General features: G+C 38.7%; 1 protein-coding gene across 1 annotated transcript in view; it reads left to right on the forward strand.

Moving 5' to 3' along the window:
- The first annotated feature begins 264 nt into the window (after window positions 1-264).
- The window catches only part of LOC119807278 (zinc finger protein 883-like), a 34,422-nt gene continuing 9,277 nt past the window's right edge, over window positions 265-25,409 (forward strand). The window contains exon 1 of the mRNA XM_042054541.1: window positions 265-615. Within this exon, the coding sequence (XP_041910475.1) occupies window positions 265-615 (351 nt within the window). The remainder of the gene's footprint in view (window positions 616-25,409) is intronic.

Raw genomic sequence — 25,409 nt, forward strand, 5'->3', positions numbered from 1 at the left:
TGGTTGTATATCTTCTTTGAATGTGTGGTAAAATTTTTCTGTGAATATTTCTTTACCTGTTTTTGTTGGTTGGTTGGTTGGTTGGTTGGTTGGTTGGTTGGTTGGTCGGTTGGTTGGTTGGTTTTGATTGAAAGACTGCTAAAGAAACAGCACCCAAATGACTCCTAATAACATACTGCTATAGTGTGTGCCTTCCTCCACCTACATCAGAGAAGCTCCTTCTTGCAATTGATGAGAATTTACAGAGAGACCCACAACTAGACAATGTGCAGTGAGTTTGGAGCATTCAGTTCTAAAATGGGATGTTTTCATCAAGGCCCAGGCATCTTTGCTAACCATGAGTCAGAAAGATTACAAGAGGCAAAGAATGATTCCAATGAAATGGTGTTTTTCAGACACAACAGGAATCATGCATGTATAAGCTCACAGAGACTATGGCAGCACATACAAGATGTGTACAGGTTCATAGCACATGGGGATCCAGCACTGAAAGGGAGGACTACACACAGGTTCCCAACCCTAACCAAGAATCTGTCTGCAATTGACACCCATTCCCAAAGGAGAAATCAGTTTTCTCTGGTGGAGTCTCACTGGGTACCTCAAGCAGAGTTCAAGGTAGGTCCTATGCCGAGGAGTAGATAGCAAGCACAAAATGAACTCAGTGGAATTTTCCATGCAATTTTTTCCATTTTTCTTTATTTTGCATTTTTATCTCATTGGTCTTTCTCTTGTTTCTTTTGATTTTCTTTTATTTTTTGTGTACAGGGGGTTATTTCTTATTTTTGTTTCATTTTTTTCTGAAAGAAAGAACATAAAGTTGAGTTGGGGGAAGGTGAAGAGGGCCAGAAGGGAATTGAGGAGTGGAAAAAATTATAAAAGTTTATTGAATGAAAGTATATTTTCAAAATAAATAAGGAACACACAGGGAAAGACAAAATTCATTCTAATGAGAAATAACACTGATCCCAGAACATGCACTCTTTTGTAGATGTGTGACTTATGACAGTTCTATTCATGCACACTGAATCAGCATGTGAAGAAAATCAAAGAAAGACAGTAAACCTTCTGAAAATGTGTGTGTACTTGCATTCATCTATGGAAAAGATTTAATCAATAGCATGGTTGAAACTTTGCAACCTTGAAGTATACATGCCTCTTTATATTATATCCTTTATAAACTGTGTATTTAGAAAATGTGTTCTATGTGAGAATCATCTTAATCTTTCATAGTATAACAAATTTTTCTACCTTATGCATTTATTTACTTTCCTTTATGATTTTATAACGTGTTACATCATTCTGACAGGTCACTATCCTCATATTTAGCAGGTAAGCCAGAGAGTAAAACCTATAACTGTAAATATGTTCTTTTCAGTTCTAGTGTACTACAGCACAAACTGTAAACACGCACATGCCTGAGCTGGTATGACTAGAGCAGAAGAAGAAGAATTACAGAGAGCCTCATATGTTGTGAAGTAAAGAAGTCTTCCTCCAGCATCCAAGGTTCTTGAGTCTGTTAGGTCATGTAAGACAACTGTGAATCTTACTTCGAATGACAGATGATCTGTCTTAGTCACTGTTCTATTGCTGTGAAGACACACCATGACCCTAAGAACTCTTACAAGAGAAAGTATTTAATTGGAGTTGGCTTACAGTTTCAGAGGCTTAGTACATTGCCATCATGGTGGGGAACATGGTGTCCCACTGGCAGTCATGGTGCTGGTAAATTAGCTGAGAGTTCTACATCTGGACCCATAGGCAGCAGGGAAAGCCAGACACTAAGCCTGGTTTGAGCTTTTGAAACCTCTAAGCCCATTCCCAGTGCCACACTCCCTCCAATAAAGCCACACTTATTCCAACAAGGCCATACCTCCTAATATTCCCCAAATAGTGCCACTTCCCAATGACTAAGAATTCAAATATATGAGGCCATGCAGTCCATTCTTACTCAAACTGTCACAACTTCCAAGGCAAATAGAGTTCCATATGAATAATTTCATCTAGTAGTCGTCAACTTCTGGGTTTCTCTGGCCATGTTTTCTATGCCCTTTTCAAACAAGATCTGTCAAGATGTCCACTAAATGGCTTTTCACGTCTGAGCACTTTCTTCCCAAACTCTTCTTGACCTGTTAATTCAGTACCACACCAAAGTATTAGCAAAATCACAGTAATGCCACAATCAATGAATCCACCTCATTTCTGTATTTTCTTCAGCATTTTTTTCATTCACTGACCCCAAGCCTAGACCTTATTTATATATTTCCATTTTCCCTTGTTGTGTTCAGAATTGAATACAATCTATATTCCATTATACAACCTTATCACATTGATTCCCTATAGTTATGTGGATGTCTGCAAGGAATAAACATAATTAGTTTCCTTTAACTTGATCAAGGAAAATTGAAGCCGATTATGTGATACTCTTAATCTTACAGATTTGAAAGTGACCAATTATCAACTCTCACCAGACACCATTGCAGCCAACACGTGTATGAATGCCATAATAATTCAAGAGGAAACATGTTGGAAACACTGGGCAAACAGTTAAAAATGATTTAAAAATTGCCTGAGAATTAAAATAGGAAGCAGACAAATATTTGTATGCAATTATCTGGAAAAAGTAAAGACTTTACAAGACTTACAGAAGACATGCAATTTCTAATTCTGAAATGACAGGGACACACACTTGCCACTTTGGAATCCGATGAGGATTTCTGATCTCACTGCTTTCAATGGCGTCGTGTCTTGTCACAGAAGCATAGGCTAGCATCAAGAATTCCCAGGAGTGTTTTGCCAACCTTGTATTAATTTAACTTTCTACTGTAGAGTTAACATGGTATGTATTCAGATGTTTAGGAATATTAGACATGACAGAGAAAGGTGTATAAATGCAAATGTCAAATATGGAGACATTTCTCTTTCCATTTGAGAGAAGAAAAGGAGTCAGTCAGAGGATGAAATTAAAAAGAAATCTGGGAAGGGAGGAAAAGGAATTCCTAATACAAAACAAAGGGACCAAATATGTTTGAGTTCATGTTTAACCTAGGCTCCTGAATACTGAAAAGGAATAAATGGAGAAAGTCCCTTACTTGAGCTGAAGTTTTCTATTAGAGGAAGGCATTCTCAAATCCCCAGTGAGAACTCAGTGGGGGAAATCTAGTAATCATTGCATTCTCATCACAGTGCAATGGTACTCTATTTCAGTTAAGCAGAAACAGTTGTCAGAGGTGAAAACAAGAGTTAGAATCATCAGAAATTTGGAGATAAAAATCCAAAAAAAAGGAGTCAGTAACCTCCTCTGGAGCAGGCCTGAGCCAGAGATATCCACAGGAGCATGCATGAGCCAAGGCCTGAGCCAGAGACCTCTGTGGAAGCAGGCCCAAGAAAGCAACCTCGGAGGGAGCAGGCACAAATAACCTCCTGGATTGCAGAATGAGCTGCAAGAGCGCTGAGTGACTTCTGGGAGAGCCACGGGACCTCAGGGAATGCCAAGTGATCTACCAGGTGACTGGAAAATGGCCCCTACTCCACCATAAGGAGCAACCAACTGAAACATGGATACACTGGCATCTGGAAGAGTGATCACCAGAGACACAGCCCCAGCTATACCAATCAGAGGAAAAGATGGGTAGACAAGGTAAGAACACACTCAACACCACAAAGAGCAACAAAACAGCAACAAAAACTAGTGGCTTTGAAACAGCAAGACTTGAGCATACTGATACAGATAAAGCAGAAGAAAATTACCTAAAAAATAACTTTAGGATAATATTTAAGTCCCTTAAAGAGGAAAGAAAAAATTCTCTCAAAGAAATGGAGGTAAAGACAAACAAAAAATTGGAAGAAATCAACAAATCCCTTAAAGAAAACCAAGAAAAGCAATCAAACAAGTGAAAGAAAAGATTCAAGACTTGAAAACCAAAATAGAGACAATAAAGAAAATACAGGGGAATATGGGGAAGTGATCAGAAACCACAAATGCCAGCATAAACAGCAGAATACAAGAGATGGAAGGGAAAATCTCAAGTGTTGATAAAACAATAGAGGAAATAGAATCATCAGTCAAAGAAAACATTAAATCTAACAAAGGCTTAGCACAAAATATCTGGGAAATATGGGAAACCATGAAAAGGCCAAACAAAAAATAATAGGTATAGAAGAAGTAGTCCAACTCAAAAGAACAGAAAATATACTTAACAAAATCATAGAAGAAAACTTTACCATCCTAAAGAAAGATATGCATATAAAGATATAAGAAATTTACTGATGGAGGACTCTCATTGGTTAATAAAGAAACTGCCTTGGCTTTTTGATAGGGTAGGATTTAGATAGGTGGAGTAGACAGAACAGAATGCTGGTAAGAAGGGAAGTTAGTCAGATGCCATGCCTTGCCTCTCTGAGACAGATGCCATGGAGCCAGCTGCCAGATCAGACATGCTGAATCTTTCCCGGTAAGCCACCACCTTGTAGTGCTACACAGGTTATCAGAAATGGGTTAATCAAAATGTGAGAATTAGCTAATAAGAGGCTGAAACTAATGGGCCAGGCAGTGTTTAAATGAATACAATTTGTGTGTTGTTATTTCAGGGAATAAGCTAGCCAGGTGGCCAGGAGCCGGGCAGCAGGAACGCAACCCACCACTCCTTCTACAATTTACAGAACACCAAACAGACCAGATCAAAAAAAAATCCCCTCACTACATAATAATCAAAACACTAAACATACAGAATAAAGAATAAGACCTGAAAGGAAAAAGGTCCAGTAACATATAAAAGAAGACCTAGCAGAATTATACCTGACTTCACAATGGAAACAATGAAAGCCTAAAGGTCCTGGTCAAGCACTATGTAGACATTAAGAGACCATGGATGACAGCCCATCAAAACTTTCAATCATCATAGATGGATAAAACAAGATATTCCATGACAAAAACAGATTTATCCAATACCTAGCCATAAACCCAGCCTACACAAAGTACTAGAAAAAAATTCCAATCCAAGGAAGTTAGTTACCTCTACTCCCTCACAGCAGCAAATCCCAAAGAAGAGAAAAACACACAAAATAACATCAACAAAAACAAAAAATAGGAACTAGCAATTCCTTTTCATTAATATCCCTTAATATAAATGGACTCAACTCCATAAAATGATACAGGCTAAGAGACTGGATATGAAAACAGAATCCATCCTTCTGCTGCATACAGGAAACACACCTCAACCTCAAAGACAGACATCACCTCAGAGTAAAGGGTTGGGGAAAATTCCAATTAAATAAACCTAAGAAACAAGCCGGTGTAGCTATCCTAATATCTAACAAAACAGACTTCAAACTAAATTCAATCAAAAGAGACAAAGAAGGACATTTCATATTTGTCACAGGAAACATCCATCAAAAGGAAATCTCAATACTGAATATCAGTGCTCCAAATATGAGGGCACTCTTATATGTAAAAGAAACACTACTAAAGCTTAAATAACACATTAAACTCTATACCAAAATCATGGGAGACTTCAACATCTCACTGTGACCTCTGCACAGGTCTGCCAGACAGAAACTTAACCGATAAATAACGGAACTAACAGAAAAATCAACAAAATAGAAAAATCATTATCCAAATTAAACAAAAAGCAGAGAGAAAAATATCAAAAGTAACAAAATTTGAAGCGAAAGGGAGATATAAGAACAGACATAGAGGAAATCTGGAGAATTATCACATCATACTTCAAAAATATACTCTATTGAATTGGAAAAATCAAAGGAAGTGGGCAATTTTCTGTTAAATGTTACTTATCAAAATTAAATCAAGACCAGATAAATTAAACAGACCTAAAGTGCTAAAGAAATAGAAGCAGTCATCAACAAAAAAACAAAAAAACAAAAAAACAAAACCAGTACCAGATGTTCTCAGCACAGAATTCTGTAAGATTTTCAAATAACTAATACAAATACTCTTAAATTTTTCCACACAATAGAAACAGAAGAAACATTGTCAAACTCTTTTAATGAGGCTACAATTATCCTGATACCCAAGCACACAAAAGCATTCCTAAGTAAGAGAATTACAGAACAATCTCACTCATAAACATTGATACGAAAATACTCAATAAAATACTGGCAAACTGAATCCAAGAACACATCAGAAAAATCATCCACCATGACCAAGTAGGCTGGATCCCAGAGATATAGGGATGGTTCAACATAAGAAAATCTGTCAATATAGCCCACCATATAAACAAACTAAAAATAAAACACATGATCATCTCATTTTGCTGAAAATTCTTCAACAAAATACAACATCTCTTCATGATAAAGGTCTTGGTGAGAGCAGAGATACAAGGAATATACCTAAACAAAATAAAGGCAATATTCAGCAGGCCAACAGCCAACATCAAACTAAATGGAGAGAAACTCAAAGCGATCTCACTTGAAATCAGGAATAAGACTAGGTTGTCCACTCTCTCCATATCTATTCAACATAGTTCTTGAGGTTCTAACTAGAGCAATAAGACAACAAAAGAAGATCAAGGGGATACAAATTGGAAAAGAAGTCAAACTTTCACTATTTGCTGATGATATGATAGTATACATAAGTGACCCAAAGCTTCTACCAAGGAACTTCAATGACTCACAAACATTTTCAGTAGTGTAGTAGAATACAATATTACCTGGAAAAAATCAATAGCCTTCCTTTACGCAGATGATAAGTGGTCCGAGAGAGAAATCAGAGAAACATCACCCATCACAATAGCCACAAATAGCATAAAATATCTCAGAGTAACTCTAACCAAACAAGGGAAAAACCTGTATGACAAAAACTTTAAGTCTTTGAAGAAAGAAACTGAAGAAGACACCAGAAAATGGAAAGATCTTCCATGCTCTGGGTAGGTATAATTAACATAGTAAAAATGGCAATCTTACCAAAAGCAATCTACAAATTCAATGCAATGCCCAGCAAAATTTTTCACAGACCTCTAAAGAATAATACTCAGCTTCATATGGAAAAGCAAAAGACCCAGGATAGCCAAAATAATCTTATACAATAAAAGAACTTCTGGAGGCATCACAATCCCTGACTTCAAACACTACTACAGAGCCACAGTACTGAAAACAGCCTGGTATTTCCATAAAAACAGACAGGAGGACCATTGAAACCAAATCAAAGACTCAGATATCAATCCACACACTTATGAAAACCTGATTGTTAACAAAGATATAATCTGGAAAAAAGAAAGCATATTCAACAAGTGATGCTGGCATAACTGGATATCAACATGTAGAAGAATGAAAATAGATACATATCTATTGCCATGCACAAAACTCAAGTCCAAATGGATCAAAGACCTCAACCTAAAGCCAACTGCACTGAACCTCATAAAAGAGAAAGTGGAAAGTACGCTTGAATTCATTGGTACAGGAGACCGCTTCTTAAATATAACCCCAGTAGCATAGACATTGAGAGAAACAATTAATAAACTGGACCTCCTGAAACTGAGAAACTTCTGTAAAGCAAAAGACACAGTAGTCAGCAAGAAAAAATGGCAACCTACAGAATGAGAAAAGATCTTCAACAATCCCACATTGGACAGAGGGCTGATCTCCAAAATATACAAAGAACTCAGGAAATTGGTCCTCAAATAAATAATCCAATAAAAATGGGGTACAGACCTAAACAGAGAACTCGCAATAGATGAATTTAAAATGGCTGGAAGGCACTTAAGGAAATGTTCAATATACTCTGCCATCAGAGAAGTACAAATCAAAACAACTCTGAAATTCCATCTTATACCTGTAAAAATGGCCAAGATCAAAAACACTGATGAAAACTTATGCTAGAGAGAATGTGGGGTAAAGGGAACACTCATGCATTGCTTGTGGGAGTGCAGACCATTACAGCTGCTTTGGAAATAAGTATAGTGATTTCTCAGAAAATTAGGAAACAACCTACTTCAAGACCCAGCAATATCACTTTTGGGTTTATACTCAACAGAATGCTTAATCATATCACAAGGACATGTGCTCAACTATGTTCATAGCAGCATTGTCTGTCGTAGCCAGACCTGGAAACAACCTAAATGCCCCTTAACAAAAGAATGGACATAGAAGGTGCAACACAGATATACAGTGGAAAAAATAATGACATGTTGAAATTAGCAGGCAAATGAATGGATCTAGAAAACAACATATTGAGTGAGATAACCCAGACCCAGAAAGACAAATATCACATGTTTTATAGTGGCTTTTAGTCTGATTAGTGGCTTTTAGATATAAAGCAAAGAATAATCAGCCTACAATTCACAATCCCAGAGAACCTAGATAATAAAAAGGACCCTAAGAAAGATATACATGGTTCTAATCTACAAGGGAAGCAGAAAAAGACAAAATCTCCTGAATAAATTGGGAGCGTGGGGATCATGGTAGAGGGTAGAAGAGAAGAGGAGGGGAAGAAAGCTCAATAAAAACAATTTTTAAAATCTAAGAGATTTTTTTCTTACCATTCTGTAAGTCTTAGGGAACTGGAACCCACAGTGTTATATGGCTGCCTGTATATAAATAACTCCTGAGTCTGTGTGCATATATGTTTATCATGTTAATGACCAAAGTGCTCATTTTAATCACCCTGAAAACTTTCTGATGAGTCTCTCCTCTCCCCTGGAGAACTGTGGATCATATTCTTTATTTAGGCTCCATTGGGTAAATAAAGGGTATGAGCTCACCTACTCATTTGAAAAAAAAAATGAAAAAAGCCCCCAAATTGTGGAATATTCCTTTACATGGTGTGAATATATGTCACTGTGATTGATTTAATAAATAAGGAAACTGGTCAATAGCTGGATAGGTAGAATTTAGGTGGGATTTGCAGACAAAAAGAGAACACAAAAAGGAAGAAGGAAGAAGTCTCGGAGTTATAAGGAGATATGGAGAGAAGGAAGCAGAACTTGTCATGTTGAATGCACCACCATATTGCAGGGTTTAGATAAGAAATATGGGGTAAGACCCAGAAAGATGAACATGGTATGTACTCATTCATAAGTAGATACTAGCTGTAAAGCAAAGGATATTGAGACTATAGTTCATGATCCTAGAGAAGCTTAAGTAACAATGTGAACCCTAAGAAAAACATACATAGGTCCACCTTGAATTGGGAAATAACAAAATAACCTGATAAAATTGGGAGCATGGGGGTGGGAGGAGAAGGGGAAAAGGAAGGTAGAAGGGGAGGGAGGAGGAGAACTTGAGGGAACAGGATAGTCGAGATGGGAGAAGGACAGATATGAGAGGAAGAAAAGAGATATTTTGATTGAGGGAGCCATTGTGGAGCTAGCAAGAAACCTGGCTCTAGAGATATTCCCAGGAATCCACAAAGATGACCCCAGCTAAGACCCTAAGAAATAGAGGAGAGAGTGCCTGAACTGGCCTTGCCCTATAATCAGACTGATAAATATCTTAATTATTACCATAGAACCTTCACCCAGGAACCGATTGAAACAGAGGCAGAGATCTACAGCAGAGCACTGGACTGAGCTCTCGAAGTCCAGTTGAAGAGTGGGAGGAGTGAGAATATAGTAAAGAGGTCAACACCATGATGGGGACACCCACAGAAACAGTTTGCCTGAGCTAGTGGGAGCTTACCAACTCCAGCCAGATAGGGAAGGAACCAGCATAGGGCCAAACTAGACCCTCTGACTGTGGGAGACACTTGTATGGCTGGGACAGACTGTGGGGCAACTGACAGTGGAGCTAGGATTTATCCCTACTGCTTGTATTGGCTTTTTGGGAACCTGTTCTCTTTGGACGGATACCTTGCTCAGCCTGGATGTAGTAGGGAGGGCCTTGAAACTTCCCCACAGTAATGTGCCTTACCCTCTCTGAGGAGTGGATGGGGGAGTGGGATGGGGATATGTGAAGGGAATGAGAGAAGGGGAGGGAGTGGGAATTGGGTTGGTATGAAAAATTTTTTTAAAAAAGATATTTTTAAAAGAAAAGAAATAAAAAAGAAATTGGGTTAATTTAAAATATAAGAGATAGTAACAAGCCTGAGCTATAGGCCAAGCATTTATAATTAATACAATTCTCTGCTTGGTTATTTGGGAATGGGCTGGAGGGGCAGAAAAGTCCACCTACAACCAATCTCTGAGCTCCAAAACCACCAATCTCTGATCTTGAAAATCCACCAAGCCTTGAAGTCAAATCCCATTTGTCTCTGGGGTTGTCCCAAGTTCAGGACTTAAAAGCTCATCAAAACATACCCTGGAAATCTTCACCCTGTAAAACTCCTCCTCTAAGAACTTCTACATAAGTCTGTCTCCTCTTCAATTACCTGCTTCTTCTTGCTGGAGCAGAGGTAACCACCCTCTTGTGCCTCTCCCAATAAATCTCCTGTGTGAGGTTGTTTTGTGGTGTTACTTTAGGGTATTCCTTGGCTCCCAATGGCCAGGATACCTTTACCTTCAAAGCTGCAACACTTCCATTGGGAAAACCTTTTCCCTCAGATCTATAACTAAAAGACTCAACAAAATAAACTCTACAGAATATATTTGCTTATTTTTTTCTCCAGACAGTCACAGCAATTTCATCCAAGAATGAAATCCAAGAATACAATCCCAGGGGTAGGCTTTTCTTGGGTAAATTTGGCCACATGAAACAGTTCATGTCAAAGTCAATGAAGATAAGGCAAACTTGTTTTATGAGAGGATGCATTACTAGGGGATATAAAAAAAAAGATAGATACAGAATGAGTGAAAATGTTCCAACATTTCTTATGTTTAAATCCTTCTCCACATCTTCTGACACCCATTTGATTTCCCTTCATGTTGACCTCTGAAAAAAATATCTGAGAGTGAATGTAGTATTAATAATAGAAACCCAGAGACAGATATTGGGGTTCAAGCTGAAGGTCAGAAAAGCAAAGCAGTCAACCACTGGAGAGACGTTTTACGTCTACCAAATCTTCAGACCAAAGGAGCAAGATCTTGTCTCCATGAATCCTCAGACTCCACACTCCACTGAGTTCCTGTCTCTTCCCTCTTTAAATTCTTCTCTTTGCCCAATCATATTACTCCTGTCTCCACCTCCCTGGTGCTGGGATTAAAAGTATGTGACTTCGAAACACTGGGATTAAAGATGGGAACCATCACTTCTTGGATCTGTTTCTGGATTGACCTAGTATAGCCCAGGGTAGCCTTGAAGTTATTTGAACTTACTCCATTTGCCTCTGTCTCCCAAGTCCTGGACTTAAACCTGTGTGCCACCACTCCCTGGTCTATATGACTGATGACTCTGACTGCTTTGCCCTCTGATATTTTGGCAAGCTGTATTTATTAAAACACATTTGATATACCACTATAAGTGAATGGCCAATGATGTTTCTGATATACAACCTGTTTTCACATATTGCTACTGCAGGAAGTATGTCTGCACTGGCAATATGTCCTAGAATCTCTTGCTGGACTTCTGCACACTGACTGCCATGTTCACATTCATAATCTGTTTTATTTACAAGTTCTGCAAAAGAATTGAGAAGAGCATTACAGTACTGTGATGATTAGCCAAGAGAATTGTTGGAGGCCAGTGTAGTGATCTTGAATGTTACAGTATTCCAGAGACAGTGCCAGGAGGCTGTCGTGTCTGAGGCCAACATGACTGCATAGAAAAACATGGACCCAAGAAAAAATACAGAGTGTCAACCTTTTTTCTTTAAGAATTTGTGATCAGGAAAAGGGTGACTATCATCAGAAGCTCTCAAGGACAACATACAATCACAGGAGGTTCAGCAACACTGTTGTTTTGAGGCTTTTGGAAAACATTGTCTATGACACAGTGAATAAAACTGAATATCAGACAATGTAGAACTTGAAATAGTTGAATGTCCTTAATGCAATTTATTGAAGATTGATTTCAACTTAAGTAGAAAAATAATATTTGCTTGAAATATACCTTATCTTAAAAGTTAAAAGATAATACTATAAAATGATCCAAATACGTTGCATGAAAATATTGTCAACAAAAATGTTTTAAACAATTTTGAACATGATGGAAAGTTTTTTACAGAATGAATCACTGTAAAAAGTTTTACATAGTAAAATATTTCACTAATTTTAGTAATATTAGTGTATCACAGAGCTGAGGTCCTCCAATTTGGAATGCCCAAGCTTCCCATCTTCCTTTCTCATCTCCCTAAAGACTGTTATCATAATCATGCACAAGCATGCTCAGTACTAATTATTCATTCTGATGGGATGTGTCATCCAGTTTATTTTGAAATGTTAGTTATATTTTTCATTGTCGTGTACAAACCCTCAAGATCAATGCCTCCCATTGAGTGGTTTTCATACATCATATTATAGACCTTGATACTCAAGATTTTTATTCCTTCTGTAAAGAGTATGTCAGTAACCACTTAGGTGCCAAACACTTTTCAATGTTTGTTCCCTCAATCATGCACAAGAAGTCTTTAGCATTGTGATTGTAATTTCTTCTTTTTGTTGATTTTCTGGAGTAATTCAGAAAACTTGCTTTCAGGATTTGATATTCTGTCTTTTCCTTGGTGTAGTCTGAATGGCACATTTTCAGATAGTTGTCGTGTGTGTGTGTGTGTGTGTGTGTGTGTGTGTGTTTATGTGTCTGTCTTGTGTGCACACACTCACGCATACCACCTTAGGTGTGTGAATATTGGGGGAATTTGTTTCTGATAAGTTGTATACTCCAGGCTAGATAAGCGGCCACATACCTATAATCCAGTCCCTTAGGATTTGAGACAACAGGATTTCCACAAGTTTGAAGACAGTCTGGTCCACATACCAGGTTCCAGTCCAGGTATGGTGAACACACAGTAGGACCTTGTCTCACAAATAAAAAAAATTAAAAATCACTCAAAATCTAAATAACCAAATTATTTATTAGCCAATTTTTAAAACATACTGATGGCTTTTCTTGTGGCATATCGCGAACTGATCATATGTGACCTCTCAAGGACTGTTCTTCCCTCTAGCCCAGCCTCCTACATCCTCGTCTTTCTCAAATACCCTCCCCCCACTACTTCTGTTTTGACTTTTTTCTTCCCACGTTATGCTTTCCGCTTCTGAGTGAAAGTCTGTGGTAGCTTTTTCGGGTTTAAACATTAATATGAATGGGGATTACATTGTTCCTCTTATGAATACTAATGTGTGGAGAGACAGAGTTCATAATGGAGGAAATGAGAGATGTCCTAGTGAGCTCCCAGAGTTAACCTGTGAGGACAACGTCTCTGACCCATCAATAGTGAATGGCCAGTCTGGTAATCTCTGTCAGCAGTCAATGTGATTCTGATGTTTGGGAATATTTGTACTTGTGAATGTAGGCTTCAATTCGACTCTTTGATACAGAAACCTCTCGTTTAAAAGAATTTTAAGGGTCCCTTTCATACCTCCCGAATCCTTTGCATGCTATTGCTGCAATTTAACCACAGAGACACGGACTCGCACACCTCCCACTGAGGAATTGTATTCTTCTTGGTGTGTTTTAATTTTCTTGCCTGCAGATGAGTCGATAGAAGCATAAGGTGTGAGAAAGCTTTGGGAGCCTGCCTGTCAAGACAAAAGCAATATCCACTTCAAAGGGATATGCTTACTCTGAGGCTAAACAAAAGTGACCATGGCCTAGAGACACAGAATTTAGATTATCCCACTTTCCACATTCCAACATGAATATGAAATCATAAATAAAGACACTTTTAAAAATCCATTGTGGGAAACATTAGGTAGACGGGTCATAAAGCAAAGGGGGAAACCTCTCGGTTGGCCTCAGATGCCATCTGACCATATTCTTGTCTTTTCGGTTAGAAAATTAGTGTTCTGTACATTCCGAAGGAAACTGCTGTCCTATTGTCCATTCCAAATGATTTCCATAATACTCATCAAGAAGATGGCCACAAAAGGCTATTCAGAGGGCTGAAAAGGGCCCGAGGTAATTGACTTGTAACACTCCAAACTCTAATCAATCTTTCAGAAGGCTCGTCTTTAGTCCACAGGCATCATTCTTGAGCGTGCATGCCAGGCTGTTCTTCCTGAACCTGTGGACCTGTGTTCTTCCTGACCAAGGGACCTTTTCTACTCTGTCATCGTGCTTTTGGTTTCTAAGGTACTGAATCTGGTTGCTCCACCATCAAACTAGTGGCACTATTTGTAATCCGAAGCACCTATTGTGGCCCACTAAGTACACCAGGGAAATTGCTCTAAAACCCCTGAATACATGTTTCCTTAAAGGTTTATTCTAGGCGGGAAACCCAGGGTAGAAAGGTTACTGCTAAAACCTATTCTTGTAGCTGCAGGGAAGGGGTGTTTTCCAGGTTATAAGATGCTCCCTCCCCCCACCCCCGGCACACACACACTACAACCCTCTCAAAGCTCCCAACCTCTCCAAAGCCCCCATCACATCCCCTTCACTGCCTGTATCATCCGCCAATCAGGGAACGCTGTTATGACTTTGCATTAATTGTCCAATGAGAAGAACGGATATTCAGAAAGTGCAGCCGTTAGCCGAGTTTGAGTCGCGAGAAGCCATTGAGACCTTTTTGATTATGCTTTCAGCTGATGGTAGGCCCCTTCGGGGCGACGCCTGGGTGCAGCAGAAGCAGGAAATGGTGAGTGCTCCCTGGCCCGGGTTGTGACTCTGCGGCTGTGGTGTGATGTGGCGCCAGCCGCCGCCCTGACGTTTCCCTGGCGCTGTGCAGCTGAGTGTGAGCTGAACGCCCTGGCGCCATCTCCCCACCTGCTCTTGAAATGTGTGCAGAGCAAGCAGCAGGAAATTTAAGGTGCTGTCCTGTCGCTGAAAAGCTGCTTCATTCCAGTCGGCCCTGTCGGGTTGCGTCTGCCGCAGACATTGCAGCTCTTGAGGGTTAGCGCTGCTCACACTCCAGGCTGTCTGAGCTTGGACGGTGTGCGCTGTTTTCCCGTCCTTGCACTCCCGTTTGACCTGCTTTAGATTACCCCCGTGATCGCTCTGGGTTCTTTTAAAATTTTTTCCGTATTGAAATTTTTATGCATATATACAATGAAATATGATCATATCCACCCCGTTCCTCCTTCCAGCAATTCCTGTATACTCCCAACACGCCTTTTTTCCAAATTTATTATTGTTGTTGTTTTTGTTATTATTATTTAATAATAGTGCTGCCAGTTCGTGCAAGGTGTTTGGAAAGGGAATCTGTCCTATCAGTGGGCTATTTCCTTTAAACATAATTCTCCAGAAAACTGTTAATTGTCATTAACTGCTCAGTAAATGGAGAACCAGAACAGTATCTCCCCATCTATGCCCAATCTTGGACAGGTAACCACAGGTGCTGCGAGCTCCTGGGTACAGGAGCTATGGCATTTCCAGAAGACAGCATTTCCCTGACTTCTGGCTTTTACATTTCTTCTGCCTCCTCTTCTGAGGAAGGAATTTCATGATGTTTTATAATACAAGAATAAAAGTCATAAATCAAAGCTTTTAAAAAATACATACATAGATACATTTGAAAGGCGGTTATAGTAAAATAAGGAATCGCTCACATAAGCCTCAAATGCCACCTGTTGATATTCTTAGTTTGGGGATTGGTAGAAACTAAGTTAATAAATTCCAAAAGAATTTTATCTAGTTCTGACATAGAGATGGACAAGGAATGGCTGTTTAGGGGCGCGAAAGCGATCCCAAGATATGGTACAGGTTCTGGTCTCCACGTCATTTTAGTTCTGATCAATCAGTCCTTGCAGACAGAGCTTCTGATCAGGGGTTCTCAGTCACACCCTAAATGGTGCTTTGCCCAACTGCTGTGTTTTAAGTGTTTTTGTGCATGTCCATTTGTTTAGATATGCTGTTCAGCTTCATTATGTCTTTACTATTTATCTTATTTTGTCCAGTGGATTTCCAGCATTATTAATTTTTAATCTCCATCTAGATATGCTTTCTTTGGTTTAGTTCTACCTTTTAATGATCCGTTCCCCTGTTTTTGATTCATTTTTTTAAAAATTTTCTAGTATTCTACTTGTCCCCCTCCGTGTTTTCCCCTCACAATCTGAGTATCCTTTGACTTTCTTTTTGATGTCATTGACACGTTTATTCATGTTGGTGGGTTTAGTTTGTTTTTTTTTTTTTTTTTGTCCAGTTTAGTCTGTTGTTTCTCTCAAGGTATTCTGGGTAATTTGGGTATCACCTTGTTGGTATACTCTGAAACCATTGATCACGTCTACCAGTAACTTTGAAATCTTTTTGTTTGTTTGTTTGCATTTTGCCTATTTCAGTATCTTGGAATTCAGTAGCTGAGTCATTCTGATCATTTGTAGCAGCAACTGAACAAACTGGAAACCGGGCAGGAAGAACGACACAGACAGGCTGGTGGACACAAGGGTAGAGGCTGAAACTGAAGAGGATAAAAGGCTGTCATACACCACAGGAGAAAAAATAACTTAACGATGCCATTAGTGGAAGAGGTTCAGAAAGGAAGCAAGTGTTTAGGTCCTTGAGTTGAGGAATTCCAGCTTCTTGAGCACACAGTAGAACTTGAAAAAATGCACAAGAACTTGATTCCTTGATACCAACCACGAAGAATAGAAGGAGGCCAAAGACAAGTGGTTAAAGACCTTCTTCATGCCTGTTTATAATTTCTATTTGGAGTAAAAAGACCCCACCCCATAGAACTGACTGAAAACACAGTGTTGTGTTCTCTTGGTCTCTGTATCTGCAGGGTCTTTTATATTTCCACAAATATTTTAGTCTGACTGTCTCTAGTTCTGTGAAGCATATCATTGAAACATTTGTTAGTATTACATTGACTGTACAGACTGCCTTCAGCAGAATTATTTACTTCTACAATGTTATTTCTCTGACATCATAGGCATAATAATTCAATACTTTATTATTGGAAAATTTTCCTTTGTTAGGCTTTTCCCACCTTGGTTAGGCTTATCTCCAGGACATTTCTGATTATGGTACTTTTAATATACAACCTTAACTCCCCAATCTGAATTCTTTCTCAGTCGAAAGCAGTTAGGAGCTTTCATACTTTCTTCCTTTCTATCTTCCTTCCTTCCTTCCTTCCTTCCTTCCTTCCTTCCTTCCTTTCTTCTTTTATTATCTTTTTTATCTTTTTTTTATTAAAATTTTCCACCTCCTCCCCGCCTCCCATTTACCCCATACATACAAGTAAAAGTAAATCTTTTAAAAAAAGAAGAAAGAGCCGGGCGGTGATGGCGCACGCCTTTAATCCCAGCACTCGGGAGGCAGAGGCAGGCGATTCTCTGTGAGTTCGAGACCAGCCTGGTCTACAAGAGCTAGTTCCAGGACAGGCTCCAAAGCCACAGAGAAACCCTGTCTCGAAAAACCAAAAAAAAAAAAAAAAAAAAAGAAGAAGAAGAAAGAAAGGATGCTCACCTTTCTTTCTTCTTTTTTTAAAGATTTACTTTTACTTTATGTGTATGGGTGTTTTGCACGCATGTATGTTTGTGCACCACATTAATACACTGCATGAAGAAGTCAGAAGAGGGCATCAGATTTCCTGGAATTGGAGTTATAGATGATTGTGAGCCTCTATATAGCTTCTGGGAATCAAACCTTGGTTCTCTGGGGGAGGGGCAACACGTGCTCTTAAATTCTGAGCCATCTCACCCACCCAAATACAAACTTGTCTGAGAGAGAACCATGTTCTTTGTCTACTGTCTCCTTTGGTAAGAATTGTATTTCCATTTTGTCACTTCTCATCGCTCTGAAGTTTGTGGGCTTCTGCACAGCTTCTGTTCATGCCGCCTTAAGTAGTATCTTTAATATATGTGTCAATTTTTCTGACAAATTATTTTTTCTTATTTTTCAAAAAATAAAACAAGCTATCTTTTTTTATTATTCATGCCAATCCAAGTTCCCACTCCCTCCCCTCCTCCCATTCCCTCCATATACCCACCCACCCCATCCACTCCTCAGAAGGGGTAAGGCACATTGTTTTGGGGAAAGTCCAAGACCTTCCCTATTATATCTAGGCTGAACAAGGTAACCATCCAAACAGCATGGTTCCCAAAAAGCCAGTCCAAGCAGTAGGGATAAATCCTGGAGCCACTGCCAGTGGCCCTGCAGTCTGCTCCTGCCATGCAACTGTCAACCACATTCAGAGGGTCTAGTTGGGTCTTATGCTGGTTCCATCCCTGTCTGGCTGGCATTGGAGAGCTCCCATTAGCTCAGGTAAACTGTTTCAGTGGGTGTCCACATCATGGTCTTGACCTCTTTGCTCATATTCTCACTCTTCACACTCTTCAAATGGACTTTGGGATCTCAGCCCAGTGCTCAGCTGCCGGTCTCTGCCTAGGTTTCCATCAGTTGCTGGATGAAGGTTCTATGGTGATATTTAAGATATCCATCATTCAGGGCAAGGCCAGTTCAGGCACCCTCTCCTCTGTTGTTTAGGATCTTAGCTGGGATCATCCTTTTAAGATTTCTGGGAATTTCTCTATAGCCATGTTTATTGGTAATCCCATAATGGCTGCCTCAATTAAGATATCTCTTTCCTTGCTCTCATCTCTGTCCTTCTTCCATCTCAACTATCCCGGTCCTTCAAGTTCTCCTCCCCACTTCTCTCATTCTTTTCCCCTCCTACCCTCACTTCTCCCCGCATCCCCATGTTCCCAATTTTGTCAGGTTAACTTATTTCCCCATTCCAGGTGGATCTATGTATGTTTTTCTTAAGGTTCACCTTGTTACTTAGCTTCTCTAGGATCATGAACTATAAGCTCAATATTCTTTGCTTTACAGCTGGTATCCACTTATGAGTGAGTGCATACCATAATCATAATCATAATCATAATCAAAGACATAGTTAAACAAATGTCTTTGTAGTATGATTGAGCATCTTTTGGGTATATGCCCAAGAGTAGTATTGATGGATCCTGAGGTAGGTTGATTCCCAATTTTCTGAGAAACCACCATACTGATTTCCAAAGTGGTTGTACAAGTTTGTATTCCCACCAGCAATGGATGAGTGTTCCCCTTACTCCACATTCTCTCCTACATAAGATATCATTGGTGGTTTTGATCTTAGCCTTTCTGACTGGTGTAAGATGGTATCTCAGAGTTGTTTTGATTTGTATTTCCCTGATGGCTAAATGATGACCATTTCCTTAAGTATCTTTTGGCCATTTGAGATTCTTCTGTAGAGAATTCTTTATTTAGTTCTGTACCCTATTTTTAATGGGGTTAGTTAGAACTTTGATGTCTAATTTCTTGAGTTCTTTATAAATTTTGGAGATCAGTCGTCTGTCTGATGTAGGGTTCGTGAAGATCTTTTTCCATTAAGTAGGCTACCTGCTTGTCTTATTGACTGTGTCCTTTGCTTTACAGAAGCTTCTCAGTTTCAGGAAGTCCCATTTCTTTATTGTTGCTCTCAGTGTCTGTACTACTGGTATTATATTTAGGAGGTGGTCTCCTGTGCCCATGCATTGAAAGCTACTTCCCACTTACTCTTCTATCAAGTTCAGGATGATCAGATTTATATTGAGGTCTTTAATTCATTTGGACTTGAGTTTTGTGCATGGTGACAGATATTGATCTATTTTCATTCTTCTACATGTTGATATCCAGTTATGCCAGCACCATTTGTTGAAGATGCTTTCTTTTTTTCCATTGTATAATTTTAGCTTCTTTGTCAAAAATCAGGTGTTCATAGTTGTGTGGATTAATATCCAGGTCTTCAATTAGATTCCATTGGTCAACCTCTCCGTTTTTCTGCCAATACCAAGCTGTTTTCATTACTGTAGCTCTGTAATAGAGCTTGATGTCAGGGATTGTAATGTCTCCAGAAGTTCCTTTATTGTACAGGATTGTTTTGGCTATGCTGGGTTTTTTGGTTTTCCATATGAAGTTGAGTATTGTTCTTTCAAGGTCTGTGAATATTGGCAGATGTTTCTGTCCTGCCCAGTCCCACAGCCATTCAGTCCCAAATAAACACACAGAGGCCTACATTAATTATAAACTGGTTGGCCTATTATTTCAGGCTTCTTATTAATTAATTCTTACATCTTATATTAACCAATTATTTTTGTCTGTGTTAGCCATGTGGCATGGTACCTTTGTCAGTGAGGGATTCTCATCTTGCTTCCTCTGTGTCTGGGTGACAACTGCAGACTGACCTTTCCTCTTCCCACAATTCTTCTGTTCTCATCACTAGCCTATAATTCCTGCCTGACTACTGGCCAATCAGCATTTTATTAAAAACAATACAAGTGATAGGATAAAAGACCACTGTCCCACAGCACACCCCCCATTTTTTTAAAAAAAAGAACCCTAAATCTAATATCTTTGTTTAGCTTTTTTTGTCCAGACCATTATTTATAACATCTTGTAACCATCACTCTAAATAAAGATAAATATCCATAATCCATATTTTGGAAAAGTGGGTGTAGCTTTCCATATTACTTCCTGCTGATTGGGGGTGCTGATAATTTTATGAGGACCTAAAGAAAATTTAGAATTTTGGTCAAGTCCTGGCTGGAATATTCTGTGAGGCTTGATCATCTCAGCCAGCAGTCTTGAGGCTGTTCTGGATATAGAACTCAGATATCTAGGCCATCTGCTCCTATCAGAGATTTTACAGGGAGTCTTCGTTGATCAAACCTTATTTTTTTTAATTCATAATGAATTCATGGCCTCTCATTTTCTGTGGAAACAAAAGCAAAACCTCTTTTCCAAAGTAACATATCTTTTGACTTAAGTTTTGAAGTCAAGGCATTTTCAAAATATATATGTTGGATTAATCCAGCAACATTTATTATCAAATGTATTTTGCAGCTGTTGCTCCTTCCTCAGCCATCAAACAATTCAAAGAGAATACAGTAATATACAGTATCCAGATTCTCTATGTATTTTCCATCTTTACATGACATTATTTTAAACTCTATTTCTTTTATTTTTATTTTTTTAAGACTAGGTTTCTCTGTGTATCTTTGGCTGGCCTGACACTCACTTTGTAGACCAGGCTGTCCTTGAACTCACAGAGATCTGCCTGCCTCTGCCTCCCAAGTGTTGGGATTAAAGGTGTGTGCCACCATACCCAACTACTGTCTTTTTTATTTTAAGGACTTTATCTATTTTCCTTTCTCTTCCAAGCCTACACATATTTTTAAATATGCTGTAAACCATTTTGAGGTTTCCTTTCATCTGAATCTATCTTTACTGTATACCTTTCTTTTTCTGACCACATGAGTCTTTAATTTGCTAAGTGATGTGACTAAGATTAAAGCAGTGGCATTATCAGCTGGATCCACCCCGTTCCTTAGCTTTCTGAGAGTCTAGCCTCATTGTGGAGGTACTGGTGGGAGCCATGTTTACTACCACACTCTATGGAGTTTCAAAGTCCCTGCCACCACGAAGAAGCATGCTATCAGCTACTCATAAACACCATTTAAGTGTTTGATAGTGGGAGCATCTTAAAAGAACTGCAAAGTCTTTGCAGCTAAAGCTGAGTCAGGAAGCCTCTCTTAAAAGAGGCGCACTTGCCTCTAGCAACAGATCCCACCTGAGAAAATACTACCATGCTTAATTCTGCTCTTTTTGTGTCTATAATTCCTTCTCAAACTCGCTCAGTTTTTATGTGAATGCAGTTGTCCATGTTAGCACTGTTTGTTGGCTGCAGTTTCTGTCCTGCCGAGTCCCACAGCCATTCAGTCCCAAACACACAGAAGCCTACATTAATTATTAAATGGTTGGCATATTAGCTCAGGCTTCTTATTAATTCTTACATCTTACATTAACCCATTACTCTTGTCTGTGTTAGCCACGTAGCTTGGTACTTTGTCAGTGAAGGATTCTCATCTTGCTTCCTCTGCAGCTTGGTGACTGATGTAGAAGGCCCCTCTGTATGCTGTGATTACCACTGATTAATTAAGAATTGCTAAGAGCCTATAGCAGAGCAAGGCAGAACAAAAGTAGGCAGAAAAAACTAAATGGAATGCTGGGGAAGGGGAGAAATGAGGCAGAGTCAAGGAGAAGCCATGTAGCCCTGCCAGAGACAGATGCTGGAACTTTAGCTGGTAAGCCACAGCCATGTGGCAATACACAGATTTAATGAAAATGGGTTAAATTAATATGTAAACATTAGTCAATAAAAAGCTAGAGCTAATGGGTCAAGAAGTGATTTTAAATAATATAGTTTCTGTGTGATTATTTGGGGGCTGAGCAGCTGGGAACCAATAAGTGGCCTCCTTACAACAAATTGACACCACACCCAATGTGCACTTGTAAAGGAACTCTAGACACTAAAAAACAAGGTTTAGCTGCATTTATTTTCCAAAATGGCCTTTGCTGGCTGGTGGCATGCTGCAGCTCCTTTAAGAGAGGTTTTTCTGATTCAGTGGTAACAGAAAAATAGCCGCTCTGTTTTGAAATGCCAGCTTTCTGGGCCTTGCTACCAGCATAACTGCTGGCTCTTTCAGGAAGCCTAACATTTAAATGGGTTTTGTGAGCAGAGTGCTACAACCTGCTTAATGGCTTGACATAGACCCGCTGCATACTTGGAACTGGGGAGGTGTATGCAGCTCAGAGGCAGTAAACAGAGCTCCTCCACCATGTTGGTCTGGGTGGGGCAAGCAGGCAATGCCATATTTTCCCTAGCAGTGGCACTGTTTAAGTTCATAAAAATGGGCTTAGCATTTTAGGAAGCACTTCTGGTCAGTAAAAGGTTACAGATGCTTAATAAAGACAAATTCAGATGGAAAAGACTTCTAAATGGGTCACAGTGTTAGATAAATGTATGTAGGCTTGGGGGAGAAAAGAAAAAAAGTATAGACAGTTATAAAAGGAAGTAAATGGTTTATAAATAAAAAAAATATTAAAAATAGAGTAAAAACAAGCCATGTAAAGATGGAATATACAGAGAGAGTCTGGATTATGTATATTATTGTGTTTTCTTTGAATTTTTTGACTGTGAAGTAACCAAAATATATATCTTAAAGGTATCTTGATTTCAAAATATGGATCTAAGGATATGTTGCTTTGGAAAAGAGGTTCTTCTTTGGTTTCCACAGAGGATGAGAACCTGTGGATTCATTTGAGATTAATGTGGTTTGATGGACCAAGACTTCCCAAAAGATTACTCTGAACACTCCCCAACAAAAAGCAGTAAGCAGTTTGAAGAGAACTATGCCTATATTCCCAAATATTGTTTATATATGTTTGTTTACATTTAAAGAGAGATATGCTATAGAGATTTGCATTCATATGGATCTTGGTTTATTGATACAAATTTAAGGTCAATTTTGTTATATGTACATGTATTTCTGCTCTTGATTAAGGTATTTTGTTTGTGCAGTTCATTTAAAAATATAATGTATAATTAAGAAATATAGGTTAATAGATAATCTTCTATAATTGTCATGTTAGTTAGGTTTTCCATATTTACAGAGATGCATTCCAAATGGATAGGTGTTCTTCAAATCTTTCAGAGGCCTTCAGAATATAGCATTTAAAATGTTTCAGGAACTTAGGACTTTTTATGACAATGTGACACATCTGCTTCTGGCTGCACCAATCTATTTCAAGAAGATGATGGTCATCAAAGAGGCCCTTTGTGGAGTTGGTTAGCCATTTGGGCAAGAAACTGCTCTTGCCTGAACTACTTGATGAACTGGACATTCAGGACCCACAGAGAAGTGACTGTTAAACTTGCCTAAAGGGGAGATGGTCCTTCAGGGTTCCTGCTTTATGAAAGAATCTGCCAGACATTCTGCAAGACACAGAAAAATTTGACTGACAAACTGCCACTATAGGTGAAAATCTCTTTGAAATTTCCTGCTTCATGAAAAAGTCTGCTGGATACTATGGGCCTTTAGGCTGAAGATGATGCCCCAGCATTACAGAAGAACTTTGGGTGACTGTCCAGGCAGCAAGATGTCTCTGTCAATTCTAGAATTCTGGAAGTACCTTACAATGCATTTCCTGTTTTCTTAGGTAATGTTATATCTTTCTGGAGTCTTTGATGGACTTGAAGAATTTATAGTATAGTTTTCTTTAGTTATGATAAGAGATAAAGTAGATAAAAATATTGTAATTGTAATTCTTGCCTAATACCTGTTTTGTTATATGTAATTTTACTATGTTCAAGTTAAAACCTTTTTATTTAAACAGAACAGGGGAGGTGATGTGTGATTCCCCTCTGTATGCTATGATTACCATTAATGAATTAAGAAAGCTGGCTTGAGCCTATAGCAAGGCAGAATTTAGCTAGGCAGGGGAAACTAAACTGAATGCTGGGAGAAAGAAGGGCATAGTCAGAGAAGCCATGGAGCCATGACCAGAGACATGCTGAAACTTTGCCAGTAAGCCACAGCCACATGGTGATACACAGATTAATGGAGGTGGGTTAAATTAAGATATAAGAATTAGCAAATAAGAAGCTAGAGCTAATGGGTAAAACAGTGATTTAAATAATATGATTTCTGTGTGATTATTTTGGGGTCTTCCAGTTTGCAGGTGACAACTGCAAACTGACCTTTCTTCTTGCCAAAATTTTCCTGTACTCATTACCCAGCCTCTACTTTCTGCCTGGCTACTGGTCAATCAGCATTTTATTAACAATAATACAAGTTACAGGATAAAAGACCAGGGGATTACATTGAATCTATAGCTTGTTTTGGTAGGATTGCCATTTTTATTGTGTTAATCCTACTTATCCAAGAGCATGGGAGGTCTTTCCATTTTCTGAAATCTTCTCCAATTTTTTTAAAAGACTTAAAGTTCTTGTCAATTAAGTCTTTACCTTGTTTGGTTAGTGTTACTCCAAGATATTTTATGTTATTTGTTGCTATTGTGAAAGATGATGTTTCTCTGATTTCTTTCTCAGCTTCTTTATCATTTGGATATAGGAAGGCTACTGATTTTTTTTAGTTGATCTTGTATCCTGCCATATTACTGAAGGGATTTATCAGCTGTAGGAGTTCCCTGGTAGAGTTTTTGGGGTCATTTATGGATACTATCATATCATCTGCAAATAGGGGAAGGTTTGATTTCTTCCTTTCCAATTTGTATTCCCCTTATCTCCTTTTGTTGTCTTTATTTTTCTGTACCCAGAACTTCAAGAACTATATTGAATAGATGTGGAGAGAGTAGACAGCCTTGTCTTGTTCCTGATTTTAATGGGATTGCTTTGAGTTTCTCTCCATTTAATTTGATGTTGGCTGTTGGCTTGCTGTATATCACATTTATTATGTTTAGATATGTTCCTTGTATCCATGATCTCTCCAAGGCCTTTATCATAAAGGTGTGTTGGATTTTGTTGAATGCTTTTTCAGTATCTAATGAGATGATCATATGTTTTTTTTCTTTAAGTTTATTTATATGATGAATTACGTTGATAGATTTTTGTATGTTGAACCATCCCTGTATCTCTGGGATAATGCCATCTTGATCATGGTGGATTTTTT

This window comes from Arvicola amphibius, chromosome 2 (assembly GCF_903992535.2).
Source record: "Arvicola amphibius chromosome 2, mArvAmp1.2, whole genome shotgun sequence".
In the NCBI taxonomy this organism is placed as follows: domain Eukaryota; kingdom Metazoa; phylum Chordata; class Mammalia; order Rodentia; family Cricetidae; genus Arvicola; species Arvicola amphibius.